At 39.8% G+C, this 18231-nt stretch overlaps 1 protein-coding gene across 4 annotated transcripts in view; it reads right to left on the bottom strand.

The window, feature by feature from the left end:
- Positions 1-419: 419 nt before the first annotated feature.
- LOC124059064 (cytoplasmic dynein 2 heavy chain 1) overlaps positions 420-18231 on the bottom strand; it is a 105958-nt gene continuing 88146 nt past the window's right edge. For all 4 annotated transcript variants that reach the window (XM_046388809.1, XM_046388807.1, XM_046388811.1 and 1 more), the window contains 11 exons: positions 17618-17693; positions 17091-17317; positions 16079-16183; positions 12233-12349; positions 10350-10457; positions 10141-10242; positions 5449-5538; positions 2927-3036; positions 2763-2844; positions 1624-1740; positions 420-1246 (listed from right to left, as the gene is read on the bottom strand). In XM_046388809.1, coding sequence (XP_046244765.1) covers positions 1085-1246; positions 1624-1740; positions 2763-2844; positions 2927-3036; positions 5449-5538; positions 10141-10242; positions 10350-10457; positions 12233-12349; positions 16079-16183; positions 17091-17317; positions 17618-17693 — 1296 coding nt within the window. In that variant the 3' untranslated portion in view covers positions 420-1084. The remainder of the gene's footprint in view (positions 1247-1623; positions 1741-2762; positions 2845-2926; positions 3037-5448; positions 5539-10140; positions 10243-10349; positions 10458-12232; positions 12350-16078; positions 16184-17090; positions 17318-17617; positions 17694-18231) is intronic.

Here is an 18231-nt window from a genome sequence, read left to right as displayed (position 1 = left end):
TTGTCACACTGCAGTGCACACACAATACCCGCTCCTCCCTCATTCCAGTCCTTTTCTCTGTCCACACAAACACACATACGCTTTTGCAGGGGAGTGCGCATACAGATGCCTTCATAAACATTTGCACAACTGCATAAACACAAGCAAAAACAGGTGGATAGAGACTCGATTAAGTCATCAATCAAATGTGATGCTCTTGGTTGGACTTAAGCACAAACACACCAAAAACATACTCACCTTCCAAAGCCCACACCCTCCCTGGTGGCCATCCGTCATGGCCTTACTCACTCCACTCAACCTCAACTCACAACCAATCACACAGCCGTTGGGGTGTGTGTGAGTGTGAGAGAGAGAAGGAGACAATGACCGAGACACTAAGGCGTTTAATGCCTGTTTGAGCACACACAAACCTGTGTTGGTGTTTTGTCAGTAGTATGCTTTACTTCTACACTAATAATACATGCTGAATGGAAATTACATTAACAGAGTCTGAGTTTCAAACACCGTACTGATTACTGCTGCTAAACATCATAGCAAATATAGCACGACTTTTATTTCATCTTGACTTTGAACAAATAAAGACTAAAAATACACAAAACTCAAATAGTCAAATCAAAAAGTTTTCATTACGTTGCTTTCGTCACAAACTGTACGGTACTATTTTATGAAATGAGTGGAGTAGAGTTATATGAGATCCAAATGATATTAAGCTTATATCTTATTAAATATGTTAATGCTGAAAAGACTTTTCATTCATTAGTGTTGTTGCTAAACCAAAAAGGAGACCACAAAGTCATAACCGTTTTCTCCTCCTCTGCTGCTTTCCCTTGTACCATATTATGCAAATGGCAGTGAAATAAAGTGTTTGTTTTTGGTCTCCAAGCTAAGGTGCTTAATTAGAAAATGATGGTGTCAGTATCGCAGCCTGACAAGTTGGAGCAGTAATAATTTGTCCTGTTATTTGCTGCCCCAGTCAAATCCATCCTTCATGACAATATTATCTCCACTTAAGGCTTACAGTCCTGGACAAAAGCTCCTGTCGTAACTGTCTGTATGTGCTCGCCCTCACTAGGATGACATCCTTTCACTGCTGTTTGAGGAAGAGAGCAGCTCCAGTCTGTAGCCACTGGTTGGGGTTCGGTCCACAGGGCAGACAGATGTGTGTGACCACCTTCACTCTCTCTGAGCTCGTGTACAGAGGCAGCCAGATGCTCTCCTCTGAAGCGGTGGAATCAGCAGCAGAGTTCTAGGATCAAAACTCACATTAATCATTGCATGCACCATTACTGTATATTTATTATAGTTAAAGTTAAAAGAAGTTAAAATAATGACAGATGTTTCTACAAAGAAAAACTGATCACAGAGATCCCCATTGTCTGCTTTCGCTAGACAACAGCTTACACTTTAATATATCTAATTGTTACCTTTCAGACTGAATAAGTAAACACATCTTTAGGATTTACAAACAAGTTCATCACCGTTAGTTTCATCACAAAATGTAAATAATTTCACAGAGCCAAAAATGTAATACTTTGGGCCAAAGCCTGTCTGTCCATATTTGACTTACATGAATTTCTTTAGTGAAGGCAGCAATTTGCTGCTGTTTTAGAGGCACATACATACCTGTGGAACCCAGGCCATGTAGCAGGGTGGGACAGCTGACACACTGGGAGAGTCATGCTGATTCTCACAAAGATGAAGGCCGTCAAAACTACAACCCTCTAACTGGAGACCTCCAACCTGGAAGAAGCGCGAGAGAGATGGTGTGATCAGACAAAGGAAGCAGGGGCAAAGGGAACATTGAAACAAAGTGATTGTAAATTGAGCGGGTTAAGAGTTGGCAGATTTTAAGCAGTACACTTTAAGTGTGTGTATGAAGCGAAAACAGACTGTATGCAAACAAAGAGAACTGAAGACTTGCGTAGTTGTCACCAGAGCAACTAGCATATTCCGCACATTGCACACAAGAAGGAGCGTTTGCATAAGTGAATACAGTCCTGTTACTCAGGTATTTCCCTCAGTAGGTCAGGCAAAAAAAAGGAAACTCTGACATCAGGTCAAACATACACAGACAACTACTAAATCACTATAATCTGGGCAGAGAAAAAAAAGGCACGAGAGTGAGGGAGAGATAAATCCAGAAAAACTACTGTGTGTGTTTGTGTGTATGTGTGTAAGACAGCTCATTGCTTCACAACAGTTATCCCCTTTCTTTTTCTTTGTCAGATTTCTGATTTCTGCTCCCCCCCTTGCAGCTGCAGTCTCCTTCCAACATCCAAACGGCGTGGACCTTCTTTTAATTTTTTTGGTTTGACAGAAAAGAACAAATGCCTAAAAGTATTTGAATTGTGGACAATAGAATCATATCAACCTTAAATCAGCACATGAAAGGGAAAGCAAGAAGACTGAGAGTGGTATTGTAAAGCATGCTTCCTTTAATTGTATGAAACTGTGCCCATCAAATGAATCACAAAAGCTCAGGAGACGAGAGGTGACTCAACAGTAGCAGATTGTCTCTAATGGATACGCAGCAAACTCTTTGCTTTCTTTATAACTTTCTTCTCTCTTTGAGCTCTTGCCTTCTTATCTGTATTCTATCTTAGTTTTCTTTTACTCCATTATTTTCCAATTATCACTCAGCCAGAGTGTGCCTTGCTTATAGCCCAAGCATTGTGCAGCTGATGGGAGCAGTGAGTGTCTGCAATCTGCAGGCATGAGCTGTAGGCTGATGTGTACTAATGTGTGTAGTGTTGTATTTCTACCTTCACTTGCAGCTTGGCCTGCTCAATGGGACTCCTCCAGGACGACACAAACACCAAACTATCCATAGAACGCCCCATGGACCTAAAACCACAAAAAAGATGTTACTGACCTTAGCATGCACACTTGTTCTTTCTCAAACAAGCCCACAGGCATCAGTTATTACCTGGCGGTTTCCTGTCTCAAAGCGTTGAGGAAGGTGTCAGGATGGAAGAGCTCAGCGAGATCTAGGGTGTCTGACAGCAGAGCTTGACGACCTGCACGCTCCACCCAAGTCTGGAAATACATACACAGACACAGACACACAGACAGTCAAACAGGCAGACAGAAAGACGCCCCCCGCCCCCCAACACACACACACACACACACACAGATTAATGAACCAAAAACCTAGCAAATAACAAATAAACACTCCAAGAGAGCACATAATTCATGCATAAAATCAGTTTCACACAGGAGTCAAACAAAACCTTTAGCGGATCAATGAAAGATAATTAGAATACAATTTTCTCCAGTTCTAGTGGTGAAATTTGACAAAATAGAGCGGGATCTTAATACTTAAAATATCTGCTCTAAAATATTCACCATGATGGTGGCAAAGGAAACAAATAGTGTATTTGGCTCTGTTAAATGATCCAAGGGAACAATCGATCTGTGAGTGGAATGATCATCATATATCATATATATATCTATCACTGAGTATTTGTTAATGAGAGGGAAAAGAGTTACAAAGAGAGAGGGCAAAACACAAAGTCAATAAAAATGTCCTTTATTCACCACATAAATAAGCTGATATCACTGGAACCCCAATTACCTGTTAATATCAATACAGTGAAAACACACACACACTTCATACACTGTATACTTAGGCATACACAACAAAAACTGTATCCAAATACAAGTACACAGTGCAGACCTGAACTCCTTCTGTGTCACTGCTGATACGATATCTCACAACACAATCTTAGTTATCAGCTTGTATGTTTTCCTTTCTTGCTGCTTCTTGAGTGGCACAACAGCTGATTTCACTGTCCGTTTACAAGGTTTACAAGTTTATCATGATGTAAGTCTGTATGGCTGCAGGAGCCCTGAGAGTTGACCTAAGCCTGAAGTTTTGATTTATTCTAGTCCCTTTTTTACATTTCTCTTCTTTAACATGTCGGCAGTTCTCTGAATCACCATAGAAACTGGTGGATTTGGAGGTCAGCTGAGGAAAATTGCTGACAAATAGAGGCAGCATGAGCAACCATCTGATCCAATCTCTATTATAAATGGATTCCTTTTTAGCACAGCATCAGTCTGCACCGACTTTAGAAATAAATTGGGATGAGCGTTATGCCAAGAGGAAATATGCATAAATTCAAGCCCATATCCACATTCACATACTTGCAGGCAGTTGTACGTGCATGACATCCCCCCCCCCCCCCCCCCCCACACACACACACACACAGGAGGACGTGCACCAAGAATTTGGGGTATTAATAATGCAGTATGCCAGTGTGTGCTGTTATGTGAAGTATTTCTGTGAATATGTGTGTATGGGTGTGTGTGTGGGTGTGTGTGAGCCTTTGGGTGTTTTCAAGGTCGTCCTGTGTGTCTGGGGTGCACTGCTGTGCTGTTAGCTCTTTATTCTTCAGCAGCTCCACACAGCAGCATCTCCGACCGTCTCCGCCTTTATTAGACTGATTAGCTAACAGGACACAGACATGCTGCTAACAGAGATATCACTCAGTACTGATGGGCAGAAATAGACAGCTAAGGACAGTGCAGCCTCCAGACAGACACACATGAAGACAGATGGAGTGCAGAAAGAAGAAGGGAGACAGGGAGACAGGGAGACACACACACACACAGACACACACACAGATGGGGAGGCCGGCCGGCCGGCCAGCAGACAGACAGCCATACAGATAGAGGCAGTGAGGTTCGCCCACACGAATAATCACACACATTGAACTCACATAGAAGTAAATAATTTCTGAGCCTGTGTGTGTGTATGTGTGTGGTATTCTAGTCTGCCAGAGCATATTGAGGTAGGCGTACAGTCAGACACAGTTGAGAGGAGATGGAGAGGAGTTTCAGCCAGAACCTTTACTTCCTGGCACCAATCTAGGGCAAATACTTCACAGAACCTCATGTTTTTATAGAATAATAATTTGCTTTTGTTTATGAAGTGCTTTTAAAGTCAAGATAAATTTAGTTATATGACCCACAATCACAATTTGCCTCAGGCAAATCTTACATTGTGCAGACACCCTGTCCTCACACCCTCGATTTTGAACACAACATTAAAATCTTGGTTTTAGTCAACACATTGCCAAGTTCAGTCATCAATAATCTGAGTGTGAGCCATAACCTAAAAGTTCTTACTCTAATTCCATAACCCAGGCTCGGCTAAAGGACTCATGTGGGTAAACACTGGGAAAAGGCCAACTGTGGGATAACTGCGTGCAAGGCCCATTTGAAATAATTGTTTATTTGTTAAAGACAATGGTCTTCTGATAGTAGTAAACCTGTGTAAGTTTTGGTCCCTGAAGAGTTAAAATGTGCGATCACAACTAAAGATGGTTGTATGTGGTTGTATGCTGGTCTTGTGCAGATATGGACGTGTCTATTTGTAGTATTGGCAAGTATTCTTGGCGGGACAAACAGAAAGGGACAGTTTCTATATATACACACAAATGTTACCTGTATGGCGATAGCCCGTGTTACTACAGCTCTGAGGTACTGCATTGGCTCTTCTGGTCCCTCCCATTTATTTTGCCATGTTAAAGGGCACTAAGACAGAGGGGAACAGGCACACAGTGGAAAACAAGTTATTTAGAGCCAAAATGAAAAAGAAATAACACAACAAACAACAAGTGTTAGCAAAAGTAAAGTATACCATGTTATTTTCGCTACAGACATTCTACAATCAGTAAGTTACATCCTTCAAGCGTCAGGCTGCTGTGTGGTTGATGCACCTGAAAACCCAGAGAGCCACGGCATGTAGGAGGACTGCAGATTCACTGAGCTGTTGAAGGCATTCTTCAAGGGAAAGTATCTTATATCCTGGCCAAAAGATTTGTCCCTCAGCTGTTTTTAATATAAATTCGCTGGAGCATTCTGTACCATTTCCTGTCCCTTGTACTATCGCTAAAGGCTACCACAGTTGCTAAATCGTGCATCACAGATAGATGAACCTGGCAATACCGCATACCTCGAAACCATTCCAAATACACATTTATGCACTGCGTGTCAGTCACTAAAGGGAATAAACCTTCCTAGGTTGCTCTGCTGCTGTAACCTGGCTGAAACATCTGTATATCTACGATTTTTGTAGTGTTAGAGGGCCTTCTAAATTTCTGATGTCAAAAGACTGGCAGATATGCAGAATCTGTAAAGTGCTGCTCTTACTGTATAAATACTGCTTAAAAATTGAAGCAGTTATACCAAACTGAATCTGCCTCTAGCAGCTAAGTGACAAGACTTTCAGACACAAATATGGCAGTTTGTCTGGGTCATCATGTAAATACATGATAGAGTTCCTTTGACTTACATTTTCTAATTCTGTGAGCTTTGTCTCACACTGAAACTGCAGCAAAAGCATATTTAAATCTCCAAGGTTGTAATGCCACAGGGGTTTGGCAAAAGAAAAAAAAAATCCTTCACAGAAAAAAACAACAAATGCTGCTGTTTTTCTGTGGACAGCATTGTTCATTTAAAAAAAAAATTCAAAAGCTGGAGGCAGTGAGATGTTTTTATTATGCAGCAAAAATCTCACATAAATGTGGAAAAGTACAGCCACTGTTGCTTTCCCCTAACAATGACAAGACTCTTTCCAGGTGCTAAGTAGTTTTAGTTGCCAAACTTTAACCGCTCCTTTAACAAAGAGGTCGCTTGTGAAGAAATGCTCTCATGTTTAGCTCTGAAATGCTCAGAAGGCTAATTTTGGAAGACAATGACAAATGCAATATTTGTGTGTAGGTGGCAGAAGAAAGCCTCGTTCAGGAGCAACTGTTAACTTTGGAACTGGTTATGCAGTCTGCGTTGCTTAAACTGTTAAAAAGAGATCAAAGAACGTCCTTACTCAAACACTCACACATGCCCAAACACTCGAAGTGGGACACTGAGGACTAAGAATATGTTGTTATTCAAGCTTAGAAGTCATAATGTAACAAAGCAGGACCTTTTATGTGTCTTGGCTGGAAATCAACCACCCAGTCACTGTTTTGTGAGTGCGTATCACACAGAAGTGTGCGATGAGACTAGATCTGTGTGTACCCTGCCTCGTGTCCGTAGTCAGCTGGGATGGGCTCCAGCCCCCTGCGACCCTGACGGATAAGTGGGTATAGAAAATGGATGGACATAATTATTTTTAGCTGCATTTTAAAACTAAAAATCTAAAGGCTTGATAGGTTTTCAGACCACACATTTGTTTGCACACAAAGCTATGAAATAAACGGTACAAGAGTGAGGTCTCTGACTTAGCTGAAACAAAGATATCAATGAACACTCTATTCAATTCGATTTGTACTCAACTGATGCTTATAATTAACCATATTATCTCCTGAGGAAGGCATGTGATTTTACATTGCAGTTTGTTGCCAGAACTTTAATTGGTGTAAATTCAGTCTCCAAGGTAACTTACTGAATTTTTTAAGTAGCTTGTGGGGGCTTGTTGGCAAGCAAATATTTTGAATAAAAGGATCCCTTTTATTACCTCTGACCTCTAACTGAGATGAAAATAAAAACTGTCAGTATTGACATGTTAATTACTACAACTGGCACTGAAAAACTAACTGATACCAGAGATTGTTTAACCTTTAATCAAAGTGCCATCTCTGCATCAGTCCTCATGTCTTAATATTAATGATCTTTTCGCTGACTGAAGGCAGTGGTGGTATTTATGTCTGTTTTGCAGTGCTGCTTGCCACTCTCTTCTGATGCTTGGGTACTTTCCAAGTATCTAATTATTTTTTACTGCACAGCTGAGGAGAGGGGCAATGGAGCTCATACCTTCAGAGCTGTGCCTGCCATACTTTTACAATATTACAACCCTCAAACGATTTTCCAAATATATAAATCATATCACCAGCTCTTTCTGTTCCTCTTGTCTGGTTGAAAGTGGGCTAATCAGTCATGGAACCCTAAACACATAATGGTACATGGCCACGAACACTCCCTGTCTCATTATCATTCTGTACTGCAATTCCATTTTCAGCAGTAGCAACAACCGTCTGTTACCTTAAGTGGAAATATTATATGTATTTTTTTTTTTTTTTTAATTGATTAAGAGTGTTATACAGGAAAAAATCCAACAGGTAGTGTCTTATCTGACACATAAACTAAAATGTCGGGATTCAGCTTTGTCAGACACTTTGTCAAACTTTAGTTGCATTGTTTCTGTCGAGCATTTCTTTTGTTTGAGCTGGTCGTATGGATACTGCAATTATCTACAGGATCATTCTGCTCTTAACCACAGACAATGGAACGTTGTCAATTCTGCTGTATTCTGAGACAAGTAAATCTAATACAAGAGAGCCTTAATCTACTTGTGACAAATTCTAAAATGTAAACACAAAAACATTACATTTCACTTTGTTTTTTTCACTTTGACATGATGTGATATGAAGCATTGCCAAAATAACCATGTACTAGATAAGTCATCAAGTTTTTGTTGATATTTTATATGTGTCAAGGCTTATATAGACTGTCAGAACATACAGCAGAATCATCATTTTCCAAGGTTTTTCAACCAAGGATACGCCAGCAAATGTTCATCACACTGTGATCTGGCTCTGTAGAAACACTTCCTCTCTGGAAGACGGTGGCTTTGAAGCGGGTCTGCGCCATTATTATGGGTCATCGTTATAATTTGCAAAACAGGTTATGATAAAATTCCACAAAGTTGCACTGTCCTACAAAACTAACAAAAGGCGTTGCTTTGACTATTAAACATCTCATTGAAATGCTGCATTCTGATTACGCACAATGCAAACAAAGAACGCTTCTTAAAATGGGTCCTAGAAATGATCATCAAAGCAAAGCTGTGCTCCATACTTGAGCCGTTTAGTTCAAAGGGGGAACACAGTTGCAAATTTGCAAAAAAGGAATGAGGGCTCATCTGTTTTTGAACCGATGGGTTACACAAATCAGTCCTAACACATTGTGAGGTTTCCCCATAATGTGGAAAGTCATACCAGATGAACAAAGAGACGTAGAGATCGTACATTTTCATACAAGTCTTTTTTGGCTAAAGTATAAATACTGGGTTATTTCAGTCAATACCTTAGAGGTACTGATACCCTACCAACGTGGGTGTCCTTGATTTGCTGAGTAGAAGTATGTTTGGGGTGCTGTAATAATATAATACTAATATTCTTTACATTTGATTTAATATGAAGAATTATGTCTCATATAATGCATTACAAAGGAATATGAATCACTTTAACTAAAATTTCCCATATTGTGGTCTAAAACAATAAAAAGTCTAAAAGTCTGACGTGGAAGAACTTGACTGGTCCACACAGAGCCCTGATCTCAACCCCATCAAGCACCCTTGGGATGAACTGGAACGGAGATGGTGAGGATTCTTTGTCCAACATCAGAGACTGACCTCACTATAGCTACTACATTAACTATAACATCTGTATTACAAAGGTCTACCTGGCAGCTTCTTCTGGTATTAGCACTAATTGCAGTGAATTAATGTGTTAGAGGGGAGACAGGACAGGATAGAGAGAGGAATATGTGAGAGCCAGAAACTGGAGAGCATTGGTTGGGAGAGAGACGGAGATATGACTAAAGACATGCTGATTAATATAAAAAGAAAGAGGAGGGAAGCAGTGAAAAGCCAGTTATGCCCAAGGCTTCTCTCAGGATATTAAAAGCACAGAAGGAGTAAAAGGTTGATTGTGCATCTCTCCTACTCTACCTCATCATATCCCCTTTGTCCTCATCTCAGCCTCAGGACACACACCAGACAAACATGCTGTGCTTTCTAGATGTCTACAAGTCAGCTCTGTATACCCTGTGTCTGCCTGCCCCTGTGGTCACAACTTCATCACAGTATGGCAACATTTCACCTCTAAAAGAATATAGTGAAGAGAAAAGATGCACTTTGCACGTTAAATCAAGGAGACAACCCAAACTGTATATTTTATGATGAGATGAATCAGAGATCCAAACAATGCTCATAACTGTCAGTGGAGGAAAATATGTTGAATCTCTAATGACTCATAAGACGCAGGAAGGTTGTAGTGTGCAAAAAGGATACTACTGCAACAAGTACGATGTAAGACCATTATACTGCTCAATTTCTATTCATTTTCATTTTTAATTAAAATGATTGCACACAAAACAAAAAATATACTCTTATTTACTTTCTTTCTATCTTACCTCTTGATTGAGCAGGGCCGTGGCCAGTTTTTGGACTTCAGGGGTTAGCAGTTGAGTCCCTCTAATGACCTTACTCAGTGCAGCCAGGGACTGATGGATACTCTGTGACAACACATACAGTTTGGTGTACATACTGTGCCAAAGTTTTAGACCAGGAAGTATTTAACACACATGCACTAATATCTGATAATATCACTAATCTGACACACCTGGACCAGTCGGATGGCATTGAACTGCTCCAGAGCGATAAATGACAGGACTGGTGACCCCTGACTTTCAGAAGGTGGGGCCACCTTCTGGTGGATCAGAGTAGAACCCTGATAGACAGCAGACAGACAAATATATTGGACAAATATAAATAAATGATATAATGGAACACTGTTAGCACTACATTAATCAACCAGTCTGCTCAAACTGGCTGTTACACAGTACCATGGACATAGTATTATGTACAATGCATGTTGTAACTGCTGCTATGATTCATCATGGTATCTTTTATGCGTAAAATGATTTCTTCCATTGCTACAGTATATTTTATCTTTCCAGTGCTCTCCATGGGTTTCTTTATCTCAACATGCATTAACTAAATTCTTCTGTTCTTGGTTCTCCCATAGTAACAAAATGTGACCAAATAGGAAAATTAATTCTCTGCAGTGCAAACCAGGGAAGCAATTTGCTTGCTTTTGTTAACACAAAGATCTACAGTGAGTACACAAGTTTATGTGTTTGTATTTGTGTTCAAAAAATATAAACAAATATGAACAAGCATGGATATTGTGTTGTATTCTGTTGCAGATATCATACCTACAATCTATCCTGTTTTCCTCACATCTGCTCAGTATGAGCCAGAGGAGGAAAGACAGGGAGAGAGGGATAGTAGGACTGCCAAATGCAGGGATGGAGACAATGCAGAGTGAGAGACAAATGAGACAATGAGACAAAATTCAGCTTGACTACAGCTCTGCTTTGTCTCCCCTGAAAAATATAAGTTAACATCCAAGTAAACAGTATCGACTGTCTTGTGCTTCTCCTTTCAATGAAAAATAAATAATGCTCATGCATAAGGATGTGAATTGAAGTTACACTTTGAGGAGTACAGCACACATCCACTGTTGGTCAAACAGAGGGTTAGCTGAAGACAATGGGCAAGTTAATTGAAAGCTGTCAGAGGTAGATTGTGATCTTTCGGAAGATAGCGGGTGACACAATGGCATCAATTAACACAGCTAATCAGTTTCCTCTCAGCAACTACAAAACAACTTAAAGAGAGAGAGAGAGAGAGAGAGAGAGAGAGAGAGAGAGAGAGAGAAGCAGATATGAATACCTGCAAATGAGAGAAAGGGAAAGGGAGCTTATATGTGATTTACAGTATGAGAGTGAATAAAACTGAGGCAGAGCATCAGAGAAGGAATGTGGTGACTAAATTATTTAATGTAGAGCTAGATGTCCTTTTGATTTGAAAAGGTGCCGGTCTCCAAGCAACCACATGCAGGAGAGCTGTCTGACTATGCAAGCCAGTGGCTATCATACTCAGTGCTCAATTAGGCCCTACTAATTTCCAATGAGCTTTCACAGTTTTTAATTTAGGCTAGTTGTTGCTATGAGGGCAATGTAAAAATATGATTTTGCATACAAATACACACTAGCATGAAACTGTCAAAGCTTGAAAGGAACAACAATTATGTTTTTCTAACTAATCTATTAGTAAATACTCTTAGTTTGAAGACAAAATGGTATAAGATATGCAGGCACCGAGCAATTTAAAGAGTGTAGAGTCTGAATAACTAATTTCAGTTATATGGAAATGATGACAACACCATATTCCTGTGATTCCCCACTAAAGTTTTGGGTAATGGGGTTAAAATTAAGATATGGAGAGGTCTTTGAAATTTCTTCCTCAAGTTGATTTAGATTAAATCAAGATAACAATCTGTAAGGCCAGCTTTTCAGTTTAGTTTGCATAAAAAAAGGGAACATAAAAGAAAGACGTTTGACACTTGCTCAAGACCCTGTAGCGCAAGTTTTCCGTTTCCATTCAGGAAAAACGAATAAATAAAGTGGGAAAGATAAAGTGGGAAAAAAGTGAACTGACCTGGTTGAGTTTCTTCCACAAATATAGGATGGGCGAAAGTCCATCTGACCATAGCTCCCTGTCAAACTTTGAACCTGTTGCTACTGAGCGGCTCAGGACACGCAGCTGGGAAATCACCTGTGAATCAATTAAGTATGAACAAAAACAAATAACATGAAACAGAACAAAAGTGGAGGAGGAGAACCCATTTTCTGAATTTGAGTGTCTTTTATCACGCTTGTAAAAGGTCACCCAAAAATAAATGGCCACAGTTGCTTTCAATCTCCTTCCTATAATTAGACACAGAAGCATGAGTGATGATAAAAATCCTCACAAAAAAATGTATGGGTGGTATTTAATAAATCACACCTGTCTTCTGTGTAGAAAGAGCAAAATGTGAATAGAATAAATATGCACTTTTGCTAGTTGTTCACCCTAAAGCAGTGTATAATTAAAACAAAGTTCTTGAAATGCTGAAATAAATTGTCACTGACATCTCTGGTGGGTACACGCTCTGACAGTCAGCACTGTTTCATGTGCTGGGATATTACAAGGGAAGAAAGGCCAAACCCCAAACACATCTCCTAACAGCTCCTTACACACCTAATCAAGCATGCTTAGCTTTAGGCTTAGAGTCCTGGATAGTGCTTTTATCTTGACTCAGTGTGTGTGTTTTTGTGGTTGTGTGAGTTTCCATATGTGTGTGTTGTGAGGAAGGCAAAGCGTCTGATAAATGGCTTTCATTTGGGCCAGGAGAACTCTTTACTAACACCTGCTTTATCTTCTCTGCTCAGGAGGGAAAGTCTGTATATGAATGTATGTATGCATGGCTGTGTGTGTGCGTGTGTGTGTGTGTGTGTGTGTGTGTGTGTGTGTGTGTGTGTGTGCGTGTGTTTTGTATGGAAGAGAGAGAGAAGGTAGGGTTAAAAACCCTGATAGCTAGAACTTCACCCTGACAGCAGTAAAACGAGAGCAGCTGAGGATGGAGATTTGAAACATATTGGGGTTCAAATATATAGGGATTTAAATACATTAAGATTTATTCTTATCTCAATACAAGAATACCAGGCAGCAACTACATTTACTGTCATAACCAACTGGGAAGAAAAAGTTACTACACAATGTCCATGTGCAAGACAGTTGTGTTTTAATCAAATTGGTTGCAATCAATCTAGTTAAGACTTTAACTTGAATTTAATGTAATCCAGAACTGTAGTTAACAGTTTTTAAATCAGGGCAGGTCAATCAGGTCTCATTGTCTTAGTCAAGATGACACTCAATAAAGATCAAGCAGATCTTTGTGTAAAAAAAAAAAAAAGTGTGGATGCTATTATGCAGTGATATATAATGGCACTATCACTGAACAAAACCCAAGCACTGTCACAGACAGCTCATTTATTGGGACAAGATGACGGAAATAATACTTTCTGTATACTCTACTTTTTGTTTTCTGTTAATTATAATTACTGAAACATTTTCACTTGCTAGTTCCTACTTGTACATGAAATACTCATTTTTTGCACTGCACACCAAAAGGCATTATGGTCATGCACATCATACATATGTAATTCCACAGGAATCCTTAATAGGCAGTTAGGACCATTCTGACCCATTTTGGGTCATTTACACCAAGATATGCATTTATTTTAAACGGTACCCACCAAAACTGCTGACTGTCTCCTCAGCTCTTTTCAGTGTGTGTGTGTGTGTGTGTGTGTGGTTAAGCCCCTGACCCACGTAAAGTGGTGACAAAGATCTTTAGGGAGAGGAGAGGGCATACATTAAGGTAAGAGAGAGAGAGAGAGAAAGGGAGGGAGAGAGAGAGCATGAATGTGACAGTGACAAATGACAGCAGGAGGGAAGACAATCACAAGTGGAGGTAGGTGGAGAGAGACACAGCAACACACACACACACACACACACACACACACACACACACACACACACACACACACGCACACATGCTAGTGGCATTGTGGGAGTTGTGTGAATTGAACTAGGTTGGTTCGCAGTGATTAGCAGACCACACTGACAGTATGAATGGACTTGTATTGCTTGGTATGCACTAACACTCACATGGGGACTTTATTCACAAGCTGTAATGGTTCTCAGTGGTTTAAGTGAGTTTGCTGACGACAGCTAAGCAGAGAAAGATGCATAAAAACATCAAAACCATCACATTCTGTCCATCCTATCATTGCTTTCATTTTTGCTGTTTCCATGAACAGGTGTGTGAAGTTCTGTGATGAAAAAAGTGATTTTGCTTTTGAAAACAGGGATGAGTGTGTATTCATTTTATATGTTTTGTTCTGTGTGAATAACGCAAGAAACAAAGAAAATGTTCACAAAAAGAGAGAAGTGCAGCATCTTTCACTCTACATCCTGCTTCTCTTCCATCTTTCATGGTTGGTTTCTATCCTTTCATTTCAGTCTCTCTCTCTCTCCTAAACACACATGTCCGTTACTAAATCGTTTGGTGTATCTGCAGTGACCATCAACCTTTAAACACACACATGTATCCATACGTCTCAATATTGTGTTTATCCTCCGCTGTTTAAATTCATTCCCTGTCCACTAATCTGGGGTTCCTCAACTTTCACGTGTATGACTCCAGTTTTGTGTCCCAGGATCACTAGAGATGCAAAGTTCTACAGTTAGTGTCATGCTGTGAGTTCAAACGTTTATTTTATAGAAGTGGCATTTCAGAATCATTTTCTGTATTAAACATAAACAAATATATCAAGCCCAGATGTTTTTGGTGAGCTGAGGCTAAGAAACGATGCTCTCACCTTTACTTAAAAATCTAATCTCACCCTTTTGGTCAGTGATACACCAAATAAATCACTGTTTCCCTGTCTGAACATTGTTGAATGTTACAATGTTACATTATTGCTACAGTGTAGACATCTTAAAATCATCTTACACTAATAAATGCAATGGCAACATAACCCTGACACTAATAAAAGTAGACGTGATATTCACCGTGATGGATTACCCATCTAAAACTAGTTTCATGTCACTGCAAGGTGAATTTTCTTTTGTATTGAAATAAAATGGAAACGGGTGGCTGCCTGATATAATGCTTTAACCTTAAATTGAAGTCCTGACCCTAAAATGAACTGCTTACATATCTCCTGAGTGGAGGTGGTTCCCTGCAACAACACTGAGGTTGTTGGTTTGTTTGAAGGATAAACACACACACACACTCAAACATAAACACAGGGTATAGTCTATTACAACAAAAATATCTGCTATTTCATTCAATGTATCTGCACAGTGTTCACCTGCAATTTGGTACAGTAATCACCTGTGTAATCTGAACAGTTATTAGGAGACCAAAAAAGGCTGCCAAAGTAGAAAATTGAGTATCTTTTGGCAGGAACTACTTGTGTGTTTGCCTTCCACAAGCTGGAAAACAGTATAATGTGATTCACTTTGTGACACCCACCGTTTCAGTGTAGGTATCTATGCTGAAATGACTTGCTGCTATTTTTTTCATGCCTTTGTGCAGTCCACTGGCTGGCATCATACAGTGCTGCAGGCCAACAAACTGTAGTGTCATTACAAAGGGAAACTGCTTGAAAGTTAAAATTAATATACAATGTGGATTTTATTTAGTTTAATATAAATCAAACTAATCAATTACAATGTGCTCTGATTGGTTTTGAAACTACATCTGTTGATCATCAGAGGGAATTCCTAATATACAATGTGCATGTGTTTGTTAAGGACGTATCGGAATAAATGTATGTGTGTGCATGCCTTTGTGTTTGAATTTCTGCATGTGAGAGATAGAAATAGAGGTTGTGCTGGTGGTGGCTGTGTGTGTTTGTGAGAATAAGCAGGTGTCTGTGTGTGTGGGTGCACCTGGGAGCTGATGATTCTCTGGGAGGATCTCTCTATGTTGGCGGGCAGACCAAAGAATGCAGGTCTGTCATCCTCTGGGAGATTCTCTATTACACTGCAGTAGTCCTGGGCAGACACACAGTTACAGGTCACACACAGAAAAACTAGAGAGAGAATGTCAGCATGGTGCCTATTTTTTCATGGCTCAAAACACACATTTGAGAACACCCAAGCAAAAGTAAACACTTATAGCATTGTTGTTAGACTGCTATGTGGGAGTATAGGATAAATAATGCTGTATCGTCCTTAATTAGGTGTCTTTACGTGTGTAGCTTTTTTATACTGTTTAATGCAGTTCTCTAACAGTATCCACTTGGCCTTACTACTGACTGTTAAATTGCAAAGATTGCCATACAAAGTATATATTTCCATACCAACATTTTTGTGTAGCGAATGGTCTCTCAACGGATGCAGTATACTAATTTACGCTAGTAGTACTTCAAATGAGAATATTTAATTAACAACTAGAGGCTTTATGCACACTGATTTTTATGCATAAGAAGTTCCATCATCAGAATGCAAGGGAATAGTATGAATACAAACAATTGTGTAAACTTGAGGCTAATTAACTGGATGCATTTGTAGGGGCTACTTTATAAAACAACTTAAAAAGATGCAAACACAACTTAGACTAACGACACTCCAATACTGACCAAACCATAAATAGTGAATCTAGTCAGTGAAAAGCTATTAATTCAGATCCCTTTCTTTGAAATGTTTTTGCTTCTCTGCCCAGGCACCCGGGACCATTAAAGGGAGCAGAGGAGAACATTGTAGCCTAAGATTTAAAGCTCAAAAAGAAAAAAAAAAAACATGGAAGTGCTCATTTTTTTCTCTGTGTGAAGAATTCATTTCTTGAACTCCCTTCAAAGCCCTACATACAGTGTCTACTCCTGCAACTCAGCAACTGTGAATTAAAATGTGTCCCTGCCAACTGCATGTGTTAGATCCCTGTGTCACCCTGACAACCTACCAATATGGAGCAAGAGTTTGGGAGGCTGATCTGAGGTGGAAAGAATCGTGTTCCCCCTCTGCTCTTTCTCTGACCAGCTGAGAGGGAGGATGAGAGGAGATGAGTGGAGAAGAACTGCTCCAGGTAGGAGCGCAAGATGCGGAGATCAGAAGGGTTGTCGATGCGTCCACCATAGATGGCACTCTCCAAAAGGCCATGGACAAACTCCCACTGGAAAGGTTTGCCACCTTGAGAGATTCCAAGACACACATCGACAAAGAAAGATTTAAATGTGTAATGAGCGCACAGAGAACAAAAGAACACTTAACATGCACACACACATACACGCCGAAAGGCAGGGAGATACAACGAAGGGCAAATGCTCACAGTGCATATGAATGCAAAATGCTGAGTTGTTCAGGTCATGCTTTATCAGGGGTTGTGTAAATTAAAGACGTAATTGATCAAAGAACCCACTTCTCATTACCATATAGGCTGCAGAGTAGAGCTCTCCACTGCATTGTAATGTTTGTTACAAGCCCCCTTACCTTCAAAAAGTCTGTCAATGATCTCAAAGCCAGCACGGAGGTCTGATAAAGAAAATTCGTAGAACTTAGTCCAACCCTGGATAAAGCACAGAGGAGGGGAATAAGTACAAAGTACTACAGTAATGAGTTACTTTCAGAATTTGTCAACCAAACAAGAACATACGGTAATCAAAATATTTAATCACACGCAGTATTAAAGGACAAAGTATCATGACTCACACATAATTTCACTTCCTCTTAATTTTCAAACAATTGCGTACAAGTGTGCTCTTAATTACAACCACTGCAATCTTTTGTTGTTGTTGTTTTTACCCTTGAGAGGGAATACACACAACGATGAAAGTGAAGACCGCTGAATGTTAAACAGTATAGAGTATGCTGGTTGTAAGTTGATATACTATATAGACAAAGGATTGGGACACCTGACCATTACAGGGACTTTGATGTCATCACATTCTAAATACATAGACAACTTTGCAGCCATGACAGCTTCCACTCTTCTGAAAAGGCTTTTCACAACATTTTTTTCTGTAGGAAGTTCTGCCCATTCATGCATTAGGGTAATAGTGAGGTCAGTCAATGATGTTGGGCAAAAAGGCCTGACTGACAATCTC

This window comes from Scatophagus argus, chromosome 5 (assembly GCF_020382885.2).
Source record: "Scatophagus argus isolate fScaArg1 chromosome 5, fScaArg1.pri, whole genome shotgun sequence".
Classification (NCBI taxonomy): Eukaryota; Metazoa; Chordata; class Actinopteri; family Scatophagidae; genus Scatophagus; species Scatophagus argus.
Note: the sequence above shows the minus strand (reverse complement) of the source record. Positions and strands in the feature narration are given on the sequence as shown.